We start from the raw sequence: 26,008 nt of genomic DNA, 5'->3' as shown, positions 1-26,008 counted from the left end.
ACTAGTAGTTTGGTTGGAGCCTTTGTAGAAAAGGGGATGTGCTGAGGTTGTTTTGATTCTAATAAAGGTTTTAAATGTATATAGGCCAAAGTAAGACAGACGATTATTGGCGGGAATAGAAAAACAACTATAATAGTTGTCAGGCAAATACCAGCTACAGCTAATGTTGATTAGAAGTGACATGTGAGTTTGTTGTCCACAACCCACCAGAAGTTGAGTAACTTCTTGCTCTGAGGATTGTATCTAAGACTACTTTTAATAACATGTTTGTGAACGTTAGGAGACAGATTCTGTGCAATACAATGAATGCATGGAACCTAAAGACGGAAGTGAATGAGGAGATATCTTAGATCAGATGTCGAAATACTCAGGTATTTTGTGTGAACTCCCATTTTTCCATAACAGAGAGATTGTAAAGCTTTCCATTGCTGCAGTATCTTTAGCATCATGTTGGATGGGAAATTATTTATGTATCATATGTGACTATTACATGCAACTAAACTGAACCTTAATGCACCATTTTACTTTGATTTTTAAATAAATCTTTGGAGGGAGAAACACCACTTATTTTTAGTACCTCATGTGATGCACTCACTTGCATTGTAATATTTTATGTCTTTGGTGCACAAAGTATAGGCTGAAGTGCACAAAGACCCTTCGTTGCCGCACACAAAGGAAAATAATAAGAGGGAGCATTGCTTCCTATGCATTTCAACTTAAACCATGATACCTGTGTTTTGCCACACCCTAGATTAAGAGGGTCAATTGCACAATTAAGCGTGTTTGAGTCATAGCTGCACAGTTGGATGGCTACAACACTATACAAGTGCAACTACAACACAGTACAATACAATATACTAAAAGTCCAGATTAGAATAAACTGTGCATTTCCTGTTTTTAGTACTAATGTATTTGGGAACTTACTCTGTAAAGCGATCATCTTCGTTATCCAAAAACATTTGAAATTTCTCATCAAATTTTTGTCGCAGGATACGATTGTGAACTCGAATAATACGATTTATTTTCACTCCAGTGATGCCATATGCTTTAAAATCCAAAGCACAAAAACGTGACAAAATCAGATCACAGCAGGAATTAAACCTGCAAGAAAATTTTTAAGTAAGATAAACAAAACACTGACAACTATAGTAAATAAATTGTAGTACAACAACAAATTCAGATTTTGAAAAGATTGTTACACAGAATACATGAATTTCTGCCATTTTGATGTTGCTGGCAATCACCAGCATAATCTTGCTCTGTTTTCTTAAGTCCCGATAATGTATTTTTCATTCCTTTTTTTAAATATTTCCTTCACAGTCTAGCTTCCCAAATGATGCTTCTGTTTTGTTGTAATGCAACACTATCGGTATGATGGGAATGCCCAGGAGCGGGTCCATTGCTCACTGTGCCACAGGATTTAAGTTGCACCTCACTGATAAAGCCCATCAGAGCTGAAACCGGTCTCCGATTGCTTGTGTCCCCATTTAGTGTGGATGTGGCCTCGCAGTATGGCCTGGACTGGTCCTACTGAAGCATGGCATACACTCATTTGTATATGGTTGGTTCAAGTCTGGAATGGTGCATTAGAGAATAAGTATGCTGGTATGTGGCCACAGTTGTCACCAGTGACTGAGACCTTTGCAGGCATTCCAAACATCACCTTTGGTTACTTTAATGTGGTCTCTTTCTTTAGCACCAGCAAATAAACACATCAGAAAAATAAGAAGCTGCTCACACACTGTCAGGGAAAGTGTCACGTCCAGGACTGCTATCAGGAACAAGCATTTGCAATGCAATCGGTCTCGCCTTTGGGACCTTATAAGTGTATAGCCATGCAGTATATTATTGCATATTTCTGCAATGGACTGTGTGGCAGTGATTATAACTGTGGCAGTAGTTTTGGCAGTGAATATTGTATTTGAGCTCTTATGAGTGGTTTGAAGAATACATTAAATTATTGATACACTTTAAATAAATGTATATATAAGTGGAGCCTACAAAGACGTTTGTGGAAATCAACAGGTATGCTATGTAGTGTTTAAGGTGCACACAGGAAGAGAAAGGCAGACATTATTAGAGCAGGATGGCGTGCTTTGGGGGAACAGATGTGTAATAGGAGAGAGGAGGGGCTAAACAGCGGGAGGAGAAATACAACAAGAGAAAGAGTGGACAAATTAAAGTGAGAGAAGAGAGAGCATATTAATGGGGAGAAGTGATGGTTCTTATTGCAGTGAGGGTGGCGCCCATGTGAGGTCATTTAGTGCAAGGAGCTCAGTGTGAGTACAGTACAGCTAAGGCAGTTGTCACTTTGTTGTCACTGAAACCAGGACAGGTACCAGTGCATGGAAAGCTTCCATTGCTATGCCAGTGCAGTATGGAGCGCCTGTAAGCTGCCGAATAATAATGTGTCACCACATGGAGGTAGAGTGGGAAAGCTCGCTGCTGTTCTGCTCGTGATCTCTGTAATATGTTTCACTCTGGACTTCATATGAATTCACAGCTCAACCTCCCGAGCGTGCAATCAGTTGATTTATCTCCTGCAGCACAGCATTCTGTTCTTTATGCAATGGAGTCTGGGCTTTTCAGAAAATGGGTGTAGTGGCATGATTACAAACAGTCATACTGGTAATATAACATGCTGTAAGGGGAGGGAGGTGTTGTTGGGGAAAGACAGAGGGAAATTAACTGACCTGGAAGCAGTGCCATGGAGTTGCTGTAAAGCTTTGAATACATAAACAGCTATGCTTGCATATTTACAATACCGTCACACAGTACATGGATGCCCGGTAAGACAATTATGGGGCCTGTTGATTAAGCAACATGGGAACTTTTGTTTGTAGGACTGTGGGGTATGCGGCTGGGGGAGGGTAAGGAGCCACGAAAAGCAAACACTGTTCAGGCCAACGTGTTTTTTTAGCAGGCTGGCTTTATTAAAATAAGCTGTACAGGATAAGCCCTGTAAATTGGTCACACTTTATATGAATCTAAGTAGAAGGGCCAAAACGTAAAGGGCAGTGTACACCTAGGGCAGAAAGGCTGAAGATGAAACTGTGCATACGATATGGAGCATAAGGCAGGCTGACCTAAGAAGTATTAAACAAACCAGAAGCAGTCAATGTGTCGAATTCATAAATACACCGGGCACTGTGTTCAGTATGTGAAGCAGCCGGCGATGGGTGGGGAGCATATGGATTAGACCACGGAGTGCAATACACACGTGAATGAAGCTGCACAGGCAAGCGAATATATAGATTTGGATAGCTAAACAGGGCAGTGTCTACAAATAAGTTAAACTAAACTAAACTAAGAACGGTATGGCTGCACTGGTCATGCTTGTGTGGTCACTATGCCTAGCGTTTTGTGGATGAGGCAAGCGGTAGTGTATACGGAGTTTGAATGTGACCAATTTGGGACAGGTAACACTGAGCAGCGTGCTCATGGATAAAATTATAGAGCGAGGCGAGCACAGAAGCCAGGATACAGATAGCAGGGATACATGGGTCGGGCTGCACAAAACTATGTAGAGCGCGTAGGTGGCTACGAACTGCACAGTATGTATTCAGGGGGAAATCTGCCTGACCAAAGTTTACAGTGTGTGCGTCCGTGAAGCTGTTTCTGCCCGGGGTACCACACGGGGGGGAGGGGTGTATGCAGTGCCAGCAACCTACCAGGCCAGTCAGTGCATCACCCTCTCTCTGCCTACCATTGCGCTCCATGCTTCTGAAAGCTAAGAAAAGAACGTGCAATTGCGTATCAAATGTCCAAACCTGCAGGAGCACACTTCCAAGTCCCATACATGACAGGAACGCGATTCAAGGCCCCATTCTCCCGATTATATTTTTTTAGCTCTCCCACTTTGCTCTTCTGAAACGTTGGCATGTATGACATAGCCCCACCAATACGTGCTACGAAGCCGGAGATAAAGATACTCCCCACCTCAGACATCTTCCCCTTTGACGACTCCGCCCCTTGCCCAGGTCACGGATGATAGAGATCCACAACGTACTAGAGTGCCCGCTGGAGGTGCGACTGTGGAATACGTTGACGTGGCGGCCATTTCTGAATGCAGAGTAGATGTATCCTCACAATAAAGCAATTTTTTTTTAGTGTTCTAACAAAGATTAGATTTCGAATTATACGTTAATGTGCATTTATTGAAAACCAAGTTTGAATAAGAAATACCATTACCCGGATTACAGCGTCCCAATGTGTAGTGATTTGAGGCTCGCAATGTTAGTCTATGCAAGGAGCTATACGACGGTTCTCAGAGTGCAAAAGTAAACGCGCTCCTCACCTGCGCAGACAATATTATATTTGAATGTTATCTTCTGTCCATATATTCTCTGCACATAATATAAAAAAGGCAAAGGCTGGGCCCCCGTAGTGGCACAAGAACGACCGGGAGTGCATGGAAGGGGGCGGGGCAGACAAGAAGTCACAGACTGCGGGAGACGGGGGAAGAGCGTCAACGAGCAGCTCCACACAGCTACTAGCAGCACAACGTGCACACGCTCAGAAGGACTGTAATTTAACACACCGGGCACGTAACAGCGGGGTGGGCTCCCGCTTCCCTCCTGCAGACAGGGGCAAAGGCTGGGCCCCGTAGTGGCACAAGTACTACCGGGAGTGCCTGAAGGGGGGTGGGGCCACCAAGAAGTCATGGAGGGAGGGGGAGAGAATGGTAAAAAGTAGTCTGTGCAGTAAAGGGGCTGATAGCCGTGTAAGGATACAAATGATGACTGAGGAGGGACTAAAAAGCCTCAAACCAATCAGAAGGCAGCTTTTTAGACAAAAGCCAATGGGCAGAGAGTGGGCGGAGCTTCCACGAAGCTTCCACACTACAGTGTATACTGCATGCCTATTTCTATTTCTATTTTCTAGATTTGGTGAAGCGCAACAGCTACCCCGGCAAAGAGGTGTCCCGGCGCTAAGAGACAGGCGCGCAGACAGAGGGAAAGAAGGGGGGGGGGAGAGAGGGGGAGAAAACTAGGGAGTGGGGAAAAGGTGAGTCTTGATTGCCTTACGGAAGGCTGGGAGGGAATCAATGGAGCGAATGCTGAGGGGGAGATCATTCCATAATTTAGGGCCGAGGACGCTAAAGGAGCGGCCTCCAGATCGACAAAGTCGAATCCTGGGGATTGTGAGGAGGAGTTGATTGGTAGAGCGCAAAACACGGCCAGGGACGTAAGGTTGGACAAGGCTACGAAGCAGAGGGGGGTTTCCTTGTTTGACGATTTTAAAGATTGTGACTAAGGCCTTGAATTTAACTCGGTGTTCCACCGGCAGCCAGTGGAGTTTACGGATGGTAGCTCTGGCTGAGCATCTGCGTGGGAGACCAACCAGCGTTCTGGCTGCCGCGTTTTGAATGCGTTGGAACCTTGCTGTTTCCGCTTTGTTGGCTCCCAGAAGGAGAACGTTAGCGTAGTCCAGGCGCGATAAAATGGTGGCCTGGACGATAAGCTGGCGGGCCTTAGAATCGAAGAGCCCAAGTATGGGCCTGAGGTTCCTTAAAAGGCCTATGCAGGTGGCTGCTACCTTTTTAGTGTGGGATTGGAAGCTTAGGTTGGCATCCACCCAGACTCCCAGGTTTTTAACACAATTTTTAGGGAGTGGAGTGGCGCCTAGGGATGACGGCCACCAGTGCTCATTCCAGAGGCTGATATTCCGGCCTAGGAGGAGTACCTCGGTTTTTCCGGCATTGAGTTGGAGGTAATTGTCCGTCATCCAGCGGGCCACTGCAGTCATACCCTCTTTAAACCTGGATGCCGCGAGAGACGGGCTTTCCGAGAGGGTGACCACCAGCTGGGTGTCATCAGCGTAAGAGACCAGCGTGAGTCCCCACTCTCTAGCCACGTCCGTAAGTGGCTGAACATAAAGGTTAAAGAGGGAGGGACTCAACGCTGAGCCCTGGGGGACACCTTGAGCGATGGGGTGGGGTTTAGAGAGGAAAGGAGGAGCCGAGACCTTGAAGGATCTATCCTTAAGAAAGGATTGGAACCATGCAAGAGCGAGGCCAGTCACACCGGTTGTCTCCAGACGTTTCAGAAGGAAACGTCTGGAGACAACCGGTGTGACTGGCCTCGCAAAGCGATGGCAGCACATTCGTGCTGCATCGCTAGGCGAGACCTAAAAAGGGCTCACTCCTTCCTTTCAGCTGAAGAGGTATCACAGAAAGCCATTTACATGCTGGTAGGGTGAGATTTCCAAGGGGTGAGCTCCATGCCAGGTTCACAAATTTCACTTCAAACTGCAGAATGTATTTTTGCTTTCATGATGAGCTGACATTCGTGTATTATTTATATAAATGGTCACCAGAAAATCTGGGTTTTTTTAAACACAGAGCCACATGAAGGGTCTCAATTAGGTGCTATTGATCAAATAGAACCCAATATCCAATTACCGAAAAGCCAAATAACATATTTAAATGAAAGTGCACCAAAGGATAAAATCGGTCAGAAAACATGCTTTTAATCAGCCATTTTTATGTGCCAGGTTTAGAAAACTTATTAGACACACAATGCAGGAATGTTGCTTTGTTCCTGTGGATTGCATAGTGATGTGTTTTCACTTCAACCAAGAAGGTCTGAAGCGTTGGGGAGATCTCTGATCTGTTCATGATGTTTGGCAGTATCAGAATGATACGACCACCATCAATATAGGGGAGATTTGTCACACACAGGTGTCAGAAGATAAAACTCTTATTTGGGATTTGGCTGATATACAAACCTTGCTGTGCTCTACGACAGCAAGCGGTTATTATTAACCTGTGGTCTGCAAAACCCTAGGAGTTTGAGATACTCACACGCATGGTCCACAACTGTATAGAAAGTTAAATAACTTTAGCAGGTTAATACAGTATACATACATAAAAAATAAAAATGTAAAAATGTACATTTTAAACAATCAATGAATGTGAATGAATTAGAAATCAGAGGTTAAACCTTAATTTGGTTTCCTTAGCTTGATTCGTGGGAACATCACAAGTACAGCAACTTAATCTAGTATGGGCGATTGGTAGCCTCAGCAGAAAAGAAGACAAAATGATATGCTGGAGTTTAGCACATCATTTGATCTTTAAAAACTGAAAAGAAATAGTGAAAAGCTCCAACCTTCCCATTAAAAATTAAACTTCTGATTAATATTTTTTTGTGATTAAAATATTTCATAATTTGTGTAATGGTTTGGTGTACACTTGTTTTTGTGTTGTATTGAGGTTCCAATCAGAGATATGATCAGGCTGTCCCTGGCTTCCATTAGTGATTCAGTGGGGTTCCACAGAAGTCAAAATGTTAAGAACCAGTACTCAAGGAGAAAAGATGAGTAGCCAACTCAAGCAAACTTTTTTTGTTCACTAAAAATAAAGCTCTTGCAATGTTTAACTGCTTTAAAGCTATGAAGTCTCACATAATGAAATACTGTACTTAAAGTATCTTTAGAATGTCCCCAGTGCACTAATAGTATCTTCTAATTATTGTGTTGACTGTATGATTTGAAGAATTTATGTTTATTATTTAAAAACAGTCTAAAAATGTAAATGTGAATTTTCAATAGAGATCTATTCCAGATGTCTGCTCAACAGAGCAAATAAGGTACAGAGAAAACAGTACATGAGAATTGTGATGGTTTAAGACAATACAAAAACATATCTGAAGATAACCCTTGTTTAATAGAATGCTAAGTTGTAAAACAACAACCATATGTGGTTTGTTTACTCCTTATCTGCCGCATTCCTATCAAATCTGAAGCAATGCACCCTCAAGCAAAGAAGAGAGCTATTAAGTCTCATATCTGTTTGGAGAATAATACCAATTTATTTGTTCCCTTTCTCCGATTTAGGTCTGGCTGTCTGCGCAGCTGTCTCATAGATATATAGATACCAATCAACAAAGGCATGTAATGAGAATGCAAAGTAATACTAACAAGAGAACTACTTAATGTATTCCTACATGCCTTTATGACTTGGGCCCGCAATGTCCAGCACCTTGTTAGTGAAAGTGCAAAGAGGTCACAGTCCTTTCTGTTTTACTAACTGTATGTAAGTTTTCCATAAATATTCGTATTTTATATGTTTTGGGGTTAATTCACAAAAGCATATGAGTACATGAAGAAGTGCAATGGGAGTGCTACTTCACATATTCATAAATGCCCTGGTAAATTGACCTCACTGTTACCAACTCTTTAATATATATACATAGAATAAGATTTGGTCCCACTGAGAGGAGTGTTACTCTCTCAGCTCATGTTACTGGATGTTAGGTGCATCATTCCATCCCCTATTTTGTGGCTACATTGAATGCATGGGGATTATTTTACATCAATATCTCTTACATACATTTTAGACAAAAAGTAATTCTTCTTTGAATTTCTTCTTTTATTACAATAACCTTTTCTAAATGTTTTTGTCAGGGCTCTAGTGTGAGCAGCTTTTACTAACATCACCATTAAACACCGTTACCTTTGCCACCATTACACGCACCCACTATTAACACCATCATTATCAGGAACACCATTACTACAACAGCGGCATTTGTGAATACCAGTTTTTGTGTGTTTCTGCATAAACGCCAAACCTATTGGTTTTAAACATGCATGTTATTTTTGAAATTACAACAGTATGCACCTTTGTCCACCGCTTAAGGGATTCCAATTCCAACACAGTTGCTTGACAAATGCAGAACCCATTGGTGGTCCAGTCTTGAGACTGTGCTGAGATGAGCACCAAGCTTACTGATTCCTCGTACTGTGCTTTAAGGGGGGCAAAGTTATTAGGGTGTTCAGGAAACATCCCTACTTAGCGGGCTGTAGGGATCAGGGCCCGGGAGGCCTTTCATCGTCCAATCCCTCCAATGCACACCTGAGTGCCAGCTGTCTGTGCACCCGTTTATCTCAATCTTAACCATGGAGCAGGGGCACCTCAGAGGACTCACAGTATATATGAGGAAAATAACACAGAATAAAAACAGAGCTAAATGGTCTGGATTTAATGCCTTAAAATATGCAATAACTACACAGCATCATAACCCTGGGAAATAAACAGCATGACACAGAAAAATGAAGGTTGCATAGAGAAACACACAAATAGTCTCTATGCATGGATGCATCCCTGTATTTGCATGGAATAGCAAATTAAAGTTAGACCTACAGGATTTGCAAATTCTGAATTTCTAAAGGGAGATAGATTGTATACCTCTTTGAATAGTCCTTTGTTTCTAGCGTCCTCAAAATTAATTTCCAAACGTGAGCCATCAAACAAATTACTTACCTCCAGTAACGCCTTATCTGTTAAGAGACAATATGTAGCCGCAGATTCCTTACCTTTGAATTACCCAGGTGTCAGACTGGATTCTGAAGATTTTTTTTTAGACCAGTAGCCCTATGCGCTGGTAGGCTGCGTCTGTCGGCTCCGCGCGGCATCATCCGTGCAAGAAATGACATCTGGGTAACCTATTCCGGCACCACCTCTGCACGCTGACAAGTTACTTTTCACAATTTTCCACGCCAAAAGTGCGGAGACATGAAGTGCACTGACACTGGCGTGTCCACACTAGGGCCCTGAAATTGATCAGCCCCGACTCTAGATATCTGTTTGCAGAGCGGGGAGGATGGGTGGGTCAGAAAGGAATCTGCGGCTGAATATTGTCTCTACCAGGTAAGGCATTACTGGAGGTAAGTAACTTGTTCATCTGACAGAGACATCTAGCCGCAGATTCCTTACCTTGAATATCTATTCAACCAATACCATCCCTGGTGATAGGTATGTTGACAAATTTAGGCTAAGAAGTCTGGCAGGACTGAATGGTCGAAGAGCCTATCCCTGCGGATCTGACTGTCCCATCAGTAATGCTTGGTAAACGTGCGCAGAGACGCCCACATTGCTACCTAACAGATGTCCAGGACTTGAACTCCACGGGCTAGCGCAGTGAGCTCAGCCTTAGCTCTGGTGGAATGAGCTCTTAAGCCTTCAGGAGGCTGCTTCTTGGCCAGTTCATAGCAGATCTTGATGCAGAGAAGGGCCCATCTTTCTGTGAACCAACATAGCCTACAAAGAGTTTGTCGTCCACCCAGAACTCTCTTGTGCAGTCAAGGTAGAACGACAACACTCATTTTGGGTCCAGACAGTGGAGTCGCTCATCTTCAGAGGGATGCGGAGGAGCAAGACAAGGTAGCAGATTGCCCCACATGAAATGGTGTCACCACTTTCTGCAGGACAGAGGTCCCAGTGTGAACAACCAGTTTGTTAGGAAAAGCTGGTAGGAAAGAAGGGTTGGATGTTAAAGCCTGCAGCTCACTCACCCTCCTGGCCGATCTAATCATAACAACAAGCATTTACAATGCAATGGTCTCGGCATTGGTAAAGTTAGAGCTATTGGCATTGCTCATGACATTATTTTTATTTATGTTTTTGTTTTTAAAACATTTAAAGAAACGGCATTGTCATGAGCAATGCCAATAGCTCCAACTTTAACAATGCCGAGACCGTTGCATTGTAAATGCTTGTTTGGAGTTGCATCAGGGATGTAATGTCTTGCTGGCAAGCAGACCGGCATTTTACTCACAGGAAATTAGTTTGCATCGGTGACTCCACACTTCACGGCAGGGGTAGAGTACCTTCCAGAGGTGCCCGGCATTAAGATGCCAGGATCCTGCCACAGGTGCCCTCCCCATTACAGGCGGTTATCGCCAAGCCAGCCGCACATTCTCGGATAGTTTTCATCATTAAACCCGTGTTTCAGCAGAATATAGATCCGTAATATCCAAAGAATCTATACATTAATGGTAGGTTCTTCTCTCTAACCGCCATTGCCCACCCACACAAATTCGGACGTCTTCGCCCAAGGTGTGCTAGAGGGCTGCCCATTAGTAATGCCGTCATCTCCAGTGGTGGTGTACTTATTGCACATTTGTCCACGAACAAGGATACAGCAAATTAGGGCACAGATGTAACAAAAACCTACTGAATGTCGCGTTTATACCGACCTTAAATCGGATGCACAGTCGTCACTCCAGAAGGGTACTGAACCATTATGCAGTACCATCACTGAGGGTGCACGTGTCTCTGCTTACAATAGTTGCACCTGCCCATTTACACTGCATTGGTGGTCGTACACACATTCCAAATGTGACCCATTGGAGCATTTAGTTAGCCTTTGCCTCTCAACCTCAATACGCAGGGCTTCCTTCCTCCTCGGATTGGATACTAGTGCACTCTCGTTCCATTCCTCTGGGGATGCACAGATGCCCTTTTCTCTTTGGCAGAAGCAGATACCTTCTTGATGTACACACTATACCTCCGCCCCACCACCTGCTTCCATCCCATGTATAGCCTGACTGATGTGACACCTATGAGTGTTTAAGGGCGCTGATGTGACACCTGTGAGTGTTTTAGGGCGCTCTGAAACTCCTTTCTCCCCTCCACACCCCTTTGAGATGAGTAGCTCTCAGCGAAACATATACACCCTTACCTGCTGTGGAGGGTCCTGCTTCCATCCCATATACCCTAAGTGATGGGGCACTTGTGTGAGTGCTGGATTGCTCCTGCAGCTGCTGCTGTTCTGTCCGTCTCCCCTGCTCCCTGCTGCCCCCTCCCCTGCTCAGACTCAGCCTTTGGCTGCAGCAGACCCCCAGTTCTCAGGGATACAGCTACTACAGCCAGGGACCCGCGCATGCGCACCACAGGAGCCATTCTGGGGACCTTGCAATCGAAGAGGGACTATATTTTACAGACCGTTGCTGCTGAAACAGAAGAGAGACTTTTGTAAACAACTGCATTGGGCGCATGGATGACGTCCTACTCCATAGAAAGCACAGGACAAATCCGAAGAAAGACTAGTACACTCAATCGTAAAGTAAACAGAGACGAAGGACTTACTTCATAGACGGACAGGAATAATACCAGAAGCGACGAAATTTTTGAAGCAGAATACAAACAGTTACAGCCAAAGCACAGCATTAAAGGGAATGTGACTTTGGAACCGTGAAATCAGGTTCGAGTTTCGGACGTCGGCTCAACAGCTGTGTGGTTCATGGCAACAATGAACGTGTCCTGGTGCTCATGTAAAGAGCTCCACTACCTTCGGGTCGAGTTCGTGCTTTATAAAACTGCAAAAATAAAACGCCAGGTTCCAAATCGGCCATCGCTTCGACATCCTGTGATTCTGGGCAAAACACATAATCTCGCCGGGTCCAAAAAGTGTCTGCCCTTGTGTAACGTAATCTGGTTCTCATGTAAAGCACGCCAGTGCTTTTCCCCCGAGTTCACGCAATAAAAACAAGAGGGAACAAGCACACCACCGCCTTTCTCCGAGGCAGAGCAGAAATGCCTCGGAGAAACGCAGCGTCCTTTTCGGATTCGGGGGCGTGTTTTGCTGGAGGAGATAATTAGACTTTCTGCAAAAAACACACCCCCCGATCCGAAAAGGACGGGGCATGATCGGAGTGACGGGACCTCTTCTCCAATGGCTGGCCAGCATTCAAGAGGCCAGCCAATTGAGAACAGAGGAGAAGAGGGGCGGGTTCAAGCCCCTCTTCTCCAAGTCATTAAATCTCGGATCGAGACTGCGCAAGCGCAGCCTTCGAGCCGAGACCTAAAAAAGTCTGCATTGATGGTGGGCAACCTGAGGGGAAAATTGTATAAAAGTTCAAAGGGAGCACACATCAGAAACGTGGGAACAAAATTAAGGTCCCCCTGAGGCACAATGAAAAGGGAAGGTGGGAACATATGTACATGTCCTTTGAGTAATCTATTTATAATGGGAGATTTAAATAAGGCGGGTTGCTTAGGCAGTCACAGGAAGGCAGACAAGGCAGAAAGACACCCTTTCAAAGTGCACAGAGCAGAGCCCTGCTGGGCAAAGGTCAAAATAAAAAGTAAAATATCAGAAAGAGAGACAGAAAGCTGGTCAATAGACTTTTCTGTACAATTAGATACAAACTTTTTCCATCAGCAGGCATATACAGTCTTGATGGAGGGATGCCTGGCTGCCAGAATAACATGACAGACTTTGAGAGGAGGGTCGAAAGCTATCAACTGCCGCTGTTCAATCTCCACACAAGAAGAAGAAGTATTGACAGCTTCGGGTGGAGGACCCTCCCCTGCTGCTGTGATAGAAGGTAATCCCGAAGGGGCAGCCTGATCGGAGGATCGATGCTCATTTGCAGAAGCTTGGGATACCAGACCCTCCGTGCCCAGTCCGGAGCCGCAAGAATGACTTGGGCCCATTCGTTCCTGATCTTCTTGAGAACTCTCCTCAGGAGTGGTACGGGCGGAAAGGTATACGGGAGGCCTAAGCTCCATTCGAGACAAAAGCGTCTCTGAGCGAGTGCCACCTTGGAAACTTCTGCGCACAAAACTGCTGACATTGCACGTTCTCAGTGGAGGCGAACAGTTCTAACCAAGGCTCTCCCCACTGTTGAAAGAGACCTTGCACCACCTCTGGGTGAAGACGCCATTCTTGACCCGCTAGGCATCGGCGGCTGATGTCGCCAGCCCTGGCGTTCAGGAAAATGCCTTGCTTGTCCAGCCATGTTCAGAGGCGCAGGGCCTCTTGACAAAGGGTCACCAAACCCATACCGCCCTGTTTGCTGCAGTACCATATGGTAGCAGTGTTGTCCATGAACACTTGTACCAGCCTTTCTTTGATGTAGGGTAGAAAGACTTCCAATGCCAATCGGATCACTCGGACCTCCAACAGGTTGATATGGAGTCCGGATTTCGCCGGAGACCAGAGTCCTCTGATCTTCACCTCTCCCAGATGGCCGCCTTATCCAAGGTGTGACGCATCTGTCCCTTCTGTGAGATCTGGTTGGAGAAGGGACAGGGGTCTACCTCTGACCCAATCATGTTTCGTTAGCCACCACTGCAGGTCCTTTGCAGTTCCCTCTGAGATCTGGAGCATGATGGGGAGATTCCTCTGGTGCTGTTCCGAAACTTCAGGTCCCACTACAGAACCCGCATATGCCATCTGGCATGTGACACTAGCAGGATGCAGGAGGCGATAAGGCCCAGCAGCCTCAGAGTCAGTCTCACTGAAATCCAGGATAGAGGCCAAAAACAATGTTATCATCGCCTGAATATCCTGGACTTGCTGCTCGGGAGGAGAAGTCTGAACCTTCAGTGTGTCCAGAACAACTCCAATGAAATGAAGTGTCTGAGAGGGAGTCAGGTGTGACTTCGGCATGTTGATACTGAATCTCAGCGAATGCAGGAGGTCCGCTGTATTCTGAAGGTGGGAGACGACAGCCTGGTGTGAGCGTGCCTTCAACAGCCAGTCATTGAGATAGCACCCCTAATCTGCCTAGATGAGCTGCAACCTCCGCCATCACATTGGTGAACACTCGAGGGGCGCTGGTAAGGCCAAAAGGAAGCATGTTTACTGAAAATGCTTGTGGCCTACCGTAAACCACAGATAATGCCGATGGGCAGGCAAGACTGGAAAGTGAAAATAGGCGTTCTGCCAGTCTAATGGTACCATCCAGTCTCCTGGGTCCAGGGCAGACAAGACCTGAGCCAATGTGAGCATCATGAATTTCTTCTTTTTGAGGAAGTGGATGAGGGCTCGGAGATTTAGGATGGGACTTAGAACCTTATCCTTTTTCGGGACCAGAATGAAGCAGAAATAGCAACTGCAGCCTACTTCTGGCACAGGAAGACTCTCTATGGCTCCTTTAACCAAGAGAGCCAGGACTTCCTCCCAGAGCAGATGATCCTCTGGCAGCCGGTCGTAAGATGGAGGCAAGGAGGAAGGGGTAGTCTCGAAGGGGATGGAGCAGCCCCTTTGGACGATCTGCAGAACCCACCTGTCTGATGTTAGTGACTGCCAGTGGTGGAGGTGATGGTGGATCTTGCCACCAACTGGAAGCCCATGATCTAAAAGATTTGAAGGTTTAGAGGCTGCCGGGGGGTGGTGGCTGGACCACACCGCTGGTTATCCGACTCACAAGACTGGTAGGAACCATGCCCTTGTCCACACAGAGGCTGGGAAGCTTGCATGTCTCAGTGGCTGGGAAAGGTAGGCACAGTTGAAACCCCTTTATGTAGCCATGAAAGGAGTGTTAGGCAGACTGGGGATGTTGGGCAGCTGAGAGGCCCATGGAGTTGGCCGTAATCCACGAGTCTTGAAAGCGCTCCATCGCTGAATCTGCCTTGTCTCTGACGAGATGGGTGCCATTGAAGGGCATGTCCATGAGGGAAGCTGCGCATCCTCCTAAAAGCCAGATGTTCTCAGCTGGGCCTATGAGGGCCAACGTCGGTGAAACCACTCTGTCCAGCAATACGGTCATATCCAAGGCACTGTGTATAGTGAATTTCGCTGTATCTCTCTCCCATCTGCAAGTGCATGAGAGAATGTCCTCCAGGACCGGTGACAGCACTTGCACAATTGTTTCCCACAGGGTGTGGAAATAGCGGCCCAATAAGTAATCGGTGTTCACTGACTGCAAGGCAAGGCTGGCGATTGAACCACATGGATTCCCTGTCAGGGGGAGCAGCAGGGAACGCGCAATGGGAAGTAGAGGCTAGGACCACCAAGCTCTCTGGGGTAGGGTGTATGGTGACGCAATTTGAGTCTCCTGGAGTGGGGCGGTGGCGGCCGGCAATCGTCCGATTGATAGGAGCCCCTGTGCTAGGTTTGGACCAGGTCCCCAGAAGGACGTCGGTGAGGGCCTCATTGACCGGGAGTAGGGGTTCAGAGGAGGAGACAGATGTTAGTCTTGACTGCCACCGAGGGCAAACTAAGTTCGACGATCTCAGCCGCCCTCCACTCCACCATTGCATATGTAGCTCCATCTTCCATAGCCAAGTTAGGGGGAGTAAGCATGCCAGTATCTAGAGATGTGTCCTAAGCGCTGGCAACATCTAGTTTCTCACAGTGGTCCATATCCTGCCCATACTGGTGTTCGAAAGGGTCCAGTGACCCCCTCCCATGCCTCCCCAAGGCCTAGCCCTTTACAATTCGGCTAAGGCTCCGACCTAGGACACGAGGTCCTGTCGGTGCCAGAATTGCCACTGGTCAGCGGAGCTCCAGCTCCGTGTCGTCTGGATTAGAATAGGGCTCGCGCTGCCGGAAACTGGAGCATTGGCATTGGGGCCAGTGCTAGGGAAGGTTGTAGTGGCATGACTGGTGCTGGTCCGGATCCATGGGGGCTCCTCAGAGCTGGAGCCAGAGCCGCCGCCGCAGAACCAGGTGGGGCCCCATCCAACCAAGTTGGGCCCAAAAGATGCGCTGGGTCGACCACTCAAAAATGAGGCATGTGTCCTCATAGTATTCTTTGATTTTAACAGAGGTTGCTCTGGCTTCCGGAAAGTTGAGGAGGTGCGGAGTCAGCCCAGGCACAGGTTCCGAGGAAACAGACCTCGAATGCCGATGTTTCATCAACGCATCAGCCGATGGACAAGATGTCGAAGAAAGCTTCGACTTCTAGTGTTTTTTGTGCCTCTTATCTGAGTCCCCCAACGGTTTAGAGTGGGATAAAGAGGACTTCAGATTCCTGGAATGGCCCTGAGACCTTCCTCTTGAGTGGGACCATGACATCCATGGAGTCACCTGACAGACTGCTAGCAGCTTCAGGGACCACACCCTCAAAGCCTTTGGTGCCACGGCCCGGCAGTCGGAGCACAACTTGGAGTCGTGGTCGCACTACAAGCACCACAAACATGAGGTGTGGGTCCGTCACCCACATGGCGCTGTGACAGGTGCCACAGGAGTTAAAACTTGTCTTCCTCAGTGACATGCTCCATACACCAGGAGGAAACCTCAAAAAAAGAACGGCAAAATGTCAAAGGGGTAGCTCTCCTCTTGGATCAGCACTGGCTGGTGTGGAAAGAAAAAAACTGACGTCAGTGCGCCAAGGTGGTGCCTATATATGTGCCGCTGACGTAATTTCTGGTGCAGGTGACGCCACACGGAGCAGACCAATGCCATCTACTGACGCACAGGGGTACTGCTCACGAAAAATCTTCTAGATCCACTCTGACACCTGGGAAATTCAAAGGTAAGGAATCTGCAGCTAGATGTCTCTATCAGATAGTGACACATTGGAATGTCAATACTGCCATTAATGGTAAGCTCTCAATGGCATATGTCTAAGGGGTAATCAACATAGAGCAATGCTTTGACACAAAGATTTATTTCAATTAATGATTATTTCAAGTCACATCACATTCTCTAAAACCTTTGAGATATCTATCACAATATTGATGAGACAAGTGCCTTTGATGACACTCTCTTATGAGACATTTTAGGTAGTATAGTCAATGTTCATAGGGTCTTTGCAAAAACAACATTTAGGAGGTTTCTAAACATTACACAGTACCCTAGAAGCCATTATTTCCATGTAATCATGTGCCTACTCCAGAAAAACATAAACCTGATGGGTGGAATGCTAGAGTATGTAAATCACTGGCAATTGGTAATTAATTTGGTAATTAAGAGGACCACATTCCAGTCCACTCTATTTTCTCTCATTGTGCGCTACAGGCAGAGATCAACCATATGCAAATCAACCTTTATCAAGCTACAAAAGGAACAGTTAAGCCTACACTGTTAAGCTATATTTCCAAGGACCACAAGCAACCTCAGTCTAGTTTCAGCCTTATTTGGCCTCATCAGTGAGGTGCAGTTTATGTCCCATGGCACAGTGAGCACAGGACCCACATCTCGTCCTCTTCAGAACAAAATATATAAAGTGTACCTGTGCTCATCTTAATTGTTGGTGCAACTAGAACTTGAATTTCAATGGTCTTCAGAATGTGATTTAAAGATTTTACCAGCACTGCAAGAGGTGTGATGATGTCTAGCGATATATAAAAACATTTTCATCAGCCGCTGCCACAGACCTCCCACAATCACCACCCCTTAATAAATCAGGATTTTATGTAAACCACCTTTTCTTCATCTGATCAACCCTGACTGTCCAACTCCATGGCAAGCTCTGCGGTAGACTCCCATTCACATACATCAACAATGATCAAAAAAATTCAAAAATGTATTGCCAATAAATCCAAAGATGTCCCAACGTTGTGAATAAAATAAAAATAAAGAATTCCTAACACTATGGGGAAAAAACAACCCCAAATGATCTGTGCTGGTTGCTGCTTCCCCAAGCAAAACTAACTTTCTTGTAAACTGAAACAATTTAGCCTAAAGGGAGCAGGGGTTGCCACTCTTATACACCATATATTATATTATCACCACGCTGTTTAACAAGTCACATGAACAACAAAGAACATTTACTCTTTAAAGAATTAAATGGCCTTACTGAAACGCTCGATTAAAAATTCACACAGCGTTTTGTTTGTAGCAGATTTTGCATGATAAAAAGCATAGACTAGTGCCATACCAAGAACAGGACTGTGTGCAACGTGACCACAGATTGCTGGGTTTTGAAGACATATTTTAGTTGCTGTAAGCAGAGAAATGCTCTCGTTAGTACTTCAGGATACAAGTAATTGTCGCATTGTATATTAAATTGCGCCCTCGTGTCTACTGTTTGATGGACACACATAGGTTAGGAAGCAGCTGGAGGTGGGCTAGCTGAGGAGATGCACTGGTATGCACAACACTTTACATTTGTGAATGATATGTTACTAAAGGAAATGTAGTGTTCCTATGCTATTTTGTGTTCCAGTCAACTACTTGGGAATATAAACACTGAAAGATAAGAAATGGAAGCTGCAAATTTCGGGGATGCTTTTGAGTAGAAAACATGGAGAAAGACTGATGGAGTTGTGAAGTATGCATGGCAACTTTTGTAACACAAGAAGATGGTGAACCTGGTATGTAGTCCAGAGGTTTCATAACCTGCTGGTCCACATCTTATTACGGCACATCTGTGATCGAGAGACTATCTTGTTTAATCATATTAGCAATGGTTACTAGCTTACTGCAAGGGTCATATCGTCAGGAGGTCTCACAGTTGTCATCAGTGAACTTTAAAGAATACAGAGCCTATAGTAACGGGTACAAATTATTCCAATTTCTTTTTAATCCTACAATTAAACATGATACGGTGTTATTTTCTCTGACATTCAACCTCACATAAATTGGAACAGAGGACGAATGGCCCACTGTTCAAGGATATAAGAATTATCTTCTGCCAAAATGGATGTTAACCATGATGAATGTTTCTAAATACTCTTAACGTATCCTTAGGTGCAAGTCCACCCAAAAATGGAAATATCAGTATAATGTGAAAAAACTAAATCTGTCATCTACCGTGTATTTTGTCAGGTATGAGATATTATTTATTACTGGTAAACCCAATTCTTATCAATATCTGAAAATGAGACAAATATTACTGTAATGATAAATTGATAATGGCAATGTTCAGGTATGTACATACAATCATAAGCCGAAATTTGACAACTGTTGGTCTGCTATAAAGAAGGTAATATTTAGAATGGTGAATATAACCATTATAAAGCATGAGGGATTTTTGTTTTTTTAAACTTTTATCCAAAATATGTATTATTTTATGCATGCCATGCCTCATAACAGTTTTCATGTGAGCTTATGAGTTGTTTATCTCATTGAAATTCTTTGCTTCTTAATCTGAAAATTATGCTTGTGTTTTTAAAACCTTGCAACTGTTGGTAATCATGTTTGGTATCCTTCAACTTAAACCAGTATAGATGATTTGTAAACCTTAAAATTTGAACCATACTAATGATCTAGTTCATTCCTCCTAGCCCACGGAAATTATATGATATTCTTTTCAACAATCTACGTTTTTTAGTTTTCTTCTGATAGATCTTTTTGAGAATGTCATCTTGGTTCAATAAACGTTTTGCAAACTTACATTTGACAAATAAATCTGTTATTGAAGCGTATTAACATACCGAAGAAACCTACATTTTTTATCCAAAATGAAATGATAATGTCTTTATTCAATTTTTTGTTTCATTTGGGTGCACTAAGGGTAATTCGTCTTTGTGTAAAAACAATGCTGACTACCTCTTACAAGCACATTTGATTTCCAGAAACATAAATGCAACAGAGAGCTGTATGCCTGTGGAGAGATTTTAGAGTGGCATACCCTTTTAATGGAAGGAAAGCTTTAGAACGATTTCCAGAAAAAAAGAGAAATTATTTAAAGTTCATAAACAGTCAATGCAGGGGTCTATGAATCAAGGTACCTGCCACAATGACAAAAACATGCTAGGCAGAAATGAATATAAGAAACCATTATACCAAGCATCTGATGGTGTGCCCTCTTCAAATCGAATATTTCCAACTGTTTCTAATTCAGTCAGCAGGAACTGGAACATTATGTCAGTACTTTCTTTATGCTTCGTAACATCCTTCTGGTGTAGCGTCTCTGCTCTGGTTAAAAAAACACAAATAGCAGAAAATATAACAAGTTACCTAGCTGAATCAAATAAAGCTCTGATGTAACTGAAAATAAAAACAAAATCAGCAGACTTAAAGGCATTTCAAGAGGCACTGTTACTGTTGCATGAATCTTACAATTACTATTATTCAAAACAGAAATACATCCATACTTATGTTTGGAAAACCAACCTGACAACGTTATCAAAATTCTCTTCTTTTCAAACTTTTAATCCTGTCATGTGACTGTTAATGAGTTACAAGCAACGCTAGGTGTGCATCAGTCATTTGGCTTCAAGGAAATGTATCTGGGTTTCACTGAAGATTTTAACAAGTTAAAACACATTTTCAGGAGGAGCCTAGCGCGCAACCAAGATGGCCGCGTAGGTGCGAGGCTCCCGAGGACCTCCGCGACCTCCTACGTTTATCCTGTCTTCATCCTGATTCGGTTGAGGGGACTGTGTGGGTGAACCTGAGCCGAGGTGGTACCCGTTTTCCGTTTTTGAATCGGACCCCGTGTGCCGTGATGAGCATCGACTGAAGTTTGCGGCCTGCTCCTCTCCTGACCCCGGACTTGAGTTGGGGGGTGATCCAGTGGAGAAGTGAATAACAACGGCGGGACGAGCCTGGCGAGTCGCGTACCCCACACTTTCACTTTCGCTTTTGAGTCCCCTTGCCACCATCGCGAGTGGGATCACGGCGCTTGTTTGTGTGGTGGTTGCCTCGCTGGGGGATCCTGCCTGCCTGCGGGGACCTGCTCAGCCTTCCTGAGGTGACCTCTGGGGTCCTCGGCCTCGATTGCTCGTTCTCTGCTGCATGACTCGTGGGGGTGCGAGATACAGGACGATGGCCACGAAGCAGGATGGAGATCGGCTGAAGGCCAAATCGACCCGGCGTGGCGCCGCACTGCAAGTCAACATTATGGATCGCTACACCCTACCGAAAGGTTCTCCCGGCAAGTCGCATAAGTCTTCTGAGTGCCCCGCGGATGCCCCGGATTTGCCGACGGATCTGACTTTGCAGGACGTCATGAGCGCCATAGCTGAGATGAAGACCTCGGTGGGTCAACAATTTGACACCCTGGCGCACAAACTCGACGCGGTTCTCATCGATGTCAACCTTGTTAGAGCAGATCTCTCCAAGACAAATGACCGGGTTGACTCTTTGGCCCATACCGCGTCGGGCCTCACGACTGAGGTGGCGGCCCTCCAGACGGAGGTACGTCGGCTCCGGCAGGCCAGTGCGCTCACAGATCGGCGACTGGAGGACTCCGAGAGCAGGGCCCGGAGGAATAACGTTCGCATTATCGGGGTGCCTGAGGGACTGGAGGATTCGGCGGTGGATCTCTTTGTGGAGGATCTGATCTCTACTCATCTCCAGCCTCGAGGACTGAGTAAATTCTTTGCGGTGGAGAGGGCCCATAGAGTTCCTGGCGGCAAGCCGAAGGTCGGAGCTCCCCCGCGGCCTCTTATTGCCCGTATCTTCAACTGGGATGCGATTTTACAAGCTTCTAGACTGCGGGGGCCGCTTAAGCTGGAGAACATGGAGGTGAACTTTTATCCTGATTTCACGCAGGCGGTCCAGAAGCAGAGACTGGGTTTCATGGGCGTCAAGCGGCGGCTTCGAGATATGAACTTAAAATATGCCATGCTTTTCCCGGCCAGGCTGCGTGTGGAGTCTGACGGTCGCACTCACTTCTTTGACCGTCCAGAGACGGCCGGGGACTGGTTGGACACTTTGTCTAGGGGACATGATCGGGAGGGGATGGGGGCAGCGGGAGGAGAGTGCCCACCGGACCGGGTCTGAGGTATTGACACTGGGGCTAATTCCTGATGATGCCACTTTTCGGCCATGCTCAGGGTTTCTTGACTGTCGTGTCTCGTTCCCCCTCCATTGGAGGTTGTGCTGTGTCTCGAGGGGGTTCTCTTTCCTCCTCTAGGGGGTCTTTGTAGTTTAGTTCTTACAGGGGCGACAGGCACAATGCAAGTTGGGGGGGCTGTTTGGGCTCATGCAGGGGTGCAGGGAGGGGGGAGTTTTGTTTGGGATGTTGGGTTGGGGTTGGGTATTATTTGTTTGTACCACAAGGCAGAAGTATTGTTGTGCTGTATCTAAAGTGCTCTCTGGGGGGAGACTGATCGGTTCTGGCTGTGATGGGGGGTAGGGGATTGAGACTTCTTTCCTGGAATGTTAATGGACTGGGGGACAGGATAAAACGGGGGGTGGTCCTGCAGTTTTTAATACGGATTTCACCTGATATTGTATTCCTGCAGGAAACACACCTTATTGGTAATTCCTTCCGTGCTATGAACAGGCGGGGCTATCGTCTTGTAGCTCATTCGGGCTTCACCTCTGGTTCGAGGGGTGTGGGCATTATGGTTAAAACCTCGCTCCCGTTGGAGGTTGATGAGGTGCTCCATGACGATAGGGGACGGTATACGGCTCTAGTGGGTAGATGGGAGGGTAAAGTGATTGTTTTGGTTTCTGTTTATGTCCCGCCGGGGTTGCAGATGACTACTTTCGCTGATTTGGGGCGCCTTCTTCTTGGGCTGCCAGAGGGGACTCTAGTGGTTGGGGGGGATTTTAACGCTGTAATTTCCGGAACTGAGGATCGTCACCCACCCAGGGATCTCCCCCGCGCCCAAACTTGGTTGTCTAGCCTCTTGGATACCCTGGGACTGGTGGATTGTTGGCGGCTGAAACACCCTGCGCAGGTACAATACACCTTTCATTCCGGGGCTCATGGTAGTCTTTCGAGGCTTGATTATGTTCTGATGCCAGCAGCACAGGCGGGGAGGGTTGGGGAGGTGCGACACCTTGCTCGTGGTATTTCAGACCACTCCCCGCTCTTGTTACACTTCGATATTGTCCCGAGGGGGGAGGGGAGGGTGGTCCCGATCAACCCCTGGTACCTGCGTAACCCCACAATTCGCGCAGATTTGATTAAATCCCTTGAGCAATATTTTGGAGATAATGTGGGATCTGTGTTGTCTGCTGTTTCTCTGTGGGAGGCGTTCAAGACGGTAATCCGGGGGGAGGCCCTATCCCTCATTTCCCATTCCAAGAGGCGCGAGCGGGAGGAGGTGACCCGTATCGAATCTGAGATAATTGAGTTGGAGGGTGATCTGGATTGTGGTGTCACGGACGACAAATTGCATGCTCTCAGACTCAAACAAGTGGACTACAAGGCTTTAGTCACCGAGGCGGGCCTGAGTAGGGAGCAACAGGGGCGACTGTATGATGTGGGTGATAAGGCTGGAAAACTGATTGCGTGGCTGGATAAAAAGGAAAGAGCGGGTCGAGTTGTCCCGTCGGTTGAGAGACTGGATGGTGTGTGTGTCACTGAGCCGGAGGAAATTGTTGATTGCTTCGCAGAGTATTTCCGCGGGGTGTATTCCCTGGTATCTTCCCGCTCGGAAGAGGATTCCCACGACCTGCTTAAAGATATTGCGCTGCCTTCCCTTTCGGAAGAGGATAAATTGTTGATGGACGCGGCTCCGACATCTGAGGAGATTGCCCTCGCCATTCGTTCAGTCGCCTCTGGCAAGGCCATGGGTCCTAATGGCCTTCCCATCGAATTGTACAAATTGCGGCCGGATACACTGGCTCCGCATCTCCGTGATATGTTCCTCGCGGCCCGTTCGGCGGGTTCCCTCCCGCTGGACCAGCGTCTAGCCACTATTGTGGTTATTCACAAGGAGGGGAGGCCGCGGGATCGGGTCACGTCTTACAGGCCCATTTCGCTGTTGAATTCGGAGCCGAAAATTCTGGCCAAGGTGCTGGCTAATCGGCTGGTCAGCGTGGTGTGCGATCTGATCCATCAGGACCAGTCCGGCTTTATCCCTCATCGCAACACCGCGCTTAACTTGCGGCGTCTGCATGGGGTGCTCTCGAGGGTCCCGTTCATACGTGAGCCAGCCATTTTGGCGTCCTTGGACGCCACTATGGCGTTCGACACGCTCGAGAGGCCGTATATCTGGGCGACGCTGGCGAAGTTTGGGTTTGGCCCGGGATTCATTGGCTGGGTGAAATTGTTGTATTCCGGACCGCTGGTGCAGGTGGTGGTGAATGGTAGAGTATCGGCTCCTTTTGAATTGGGCAGGGGCACGCGGCAGGGCTGCCCGCTGTCGCCGCTCCTCTTTGCGCTCACCTTGGAGCCCCTGGCGGAGTGGCTGCGGTGGCACCCTTCGATCCGTGGTCTCCGATGGACTCCTGAGTATGAGGATCGCGTCTCCCTTTACGCGGACGACATTCTTTTGTACCTTGCTGCCCCACGTGAATCGTTGATTGTGTTAGTGGATGTACTGTGTTCATTTGGCCGCAACTCCGGCCTAGTCATCAACTGGGCTAAATCCTGTGTATATGTCCTCTCAGGGGAGGCTCCTATCCTTCCGCGGGGTTGTCCTATCCAGGTTGCTCCACAGGGATTTAAGTATCTGGGTATCTTTATCACCCTGGACGCTGCGGCCCGATATAAACAGAACCTACTCCCCCCCCTCCAGCGTCTGAAGGAGGATGTGGCGCGTTGGAGGCGCTTGCCGCTCTCGCCGCTCGGCCGGGCGGCGCTGTTTAAGATGATGTCGTTGCCACGGTTCTTATACGCTCTACAAAACACGATGGACGTCGTCCCGGCTCGCTACTTTCGGGAGGTGGAGGGTCTGCAGCGCCAACTGTTTTGGGATGGGAGGCCGCGTATCGCCCTCGCGAAGCTGACGCTCCCGTGGTATGACGGGGGGGTCGCCCTCCCAGACATCAAACGATATTACTGGGCCTCCCAGCTGGCTGCGATAAACCACGGGCTTTATGGGCCCGCCCTTAACCCGGCTTTTGAAATGGACAAATTGTTGTTGCCGGGTGGCGACTACAATCGTGCGCTCTACTCTAGATCGCTCGACGCACGTTTGACGGGTCCTACACGGGTCGCGGTACGGGTGTGGCACACGGCAAACTTGGCGATGGGGTGGAAGGATCGGTTGACCCGGGCGACGCCATTGTATGCATCTGAGCGATTGGGTTGCTTGTGGACTACGAAAGGCTTTGAGAAGTGGGACACGATTGGCATCAGCAGGGTGGGCGATCTTTGGACGAGGGGGGGATTTAAAACGTTTGATGTGCTGCAAACGGAATTCCAGTTGCAGGACAGGGAGTACTTCCGGTATATACAGGTTCGTCACGCGCTGTGTTCCGTATTCCCGGATGTGGCGTCCATCCCGGAGTGCTCCCCTTTGAAAGATAGAGTGCTAGACGGGCATGTACCGGATGGCACTATCTCACTGATTTATAAAAAGCTCATCAACGATCGATCGGGACTGCTGGCTGGCCTTCGTGAGGCATGGGTTGCCGACGGATTGGAGCTGGATGACGAGGATTGGGTATTTGCGGTGGCCTCCCCGAAAGAGGTGGCCATACCGGCCCGCCTTCGTTTCGTCCAGCTCAAAATACTCCACAGGGTCTACGTTACGGGACCGGGTCTGATGCGTATGGCATATGCCGTGGATGGGATGTGTAAGCGTAGGTGTGGTTTGTTAGGGACCTTCTTCCATACTTTGTGGGAATGTCCGGAGGTGGCTCGATTCTGGCGTGGTGTACATGCGGTGTTGCAAGCGGTCACGCATGTGACGCTATTTCCCGAGGCTAGGAGATGTTTGTTGAATGTGTGGGAGCCGACTGAGTACACGGTGACG

The 26,008-nt window shown here is 47.0% G+C and overlaps 1 protein-coding gene across 1 annotated transcript in view; it reads right to left on the bottom strand.

Annotated features, from left to right (window-relative positions):
* The window catches only part of LRRC9 (leucine rich repeat containing 9), a 597,819-nt gene that overhangs the window by 382,989 nt on the left and 188,822 nt on the right, over positions 1 to 26,008 (bottom strand). The window contains exons 10-11 of the mRNA XM_085626156.1: positions 20,190 to 20,321; positions 925 to 1,101 (exon numbers count right to left, since the gene is read on the bottom strand). Of these exons, the coding sequence (XP_085482282.1) occupies positions 925 to 1,101; positions 20,190 to 20,321 (309 nt within the window). The remainder of the gene's footprint in view (positions 1 to 924; positions 1,102 to 20,189; positions 20,322 to 26,008) is intronic.

Source organism: Triturus cristatus, chromosome 9, assembly GCF_964204655.1.
Source record: "Triturus cristatus chromosome 9, aTriCri1.1, whole genome shotgun sequence".
Lineage (NCBI taxonomy): Eukaryota > Metazoa > Chordata > Amphibia > Caudata > Salamandridae > Triturus > Triturus cristatus.
The sequence above is the reverse complement of the archived record's forward strand: the minus strand, read 5'-3'. Positions and strand labels throughout refer to the sequence as shown.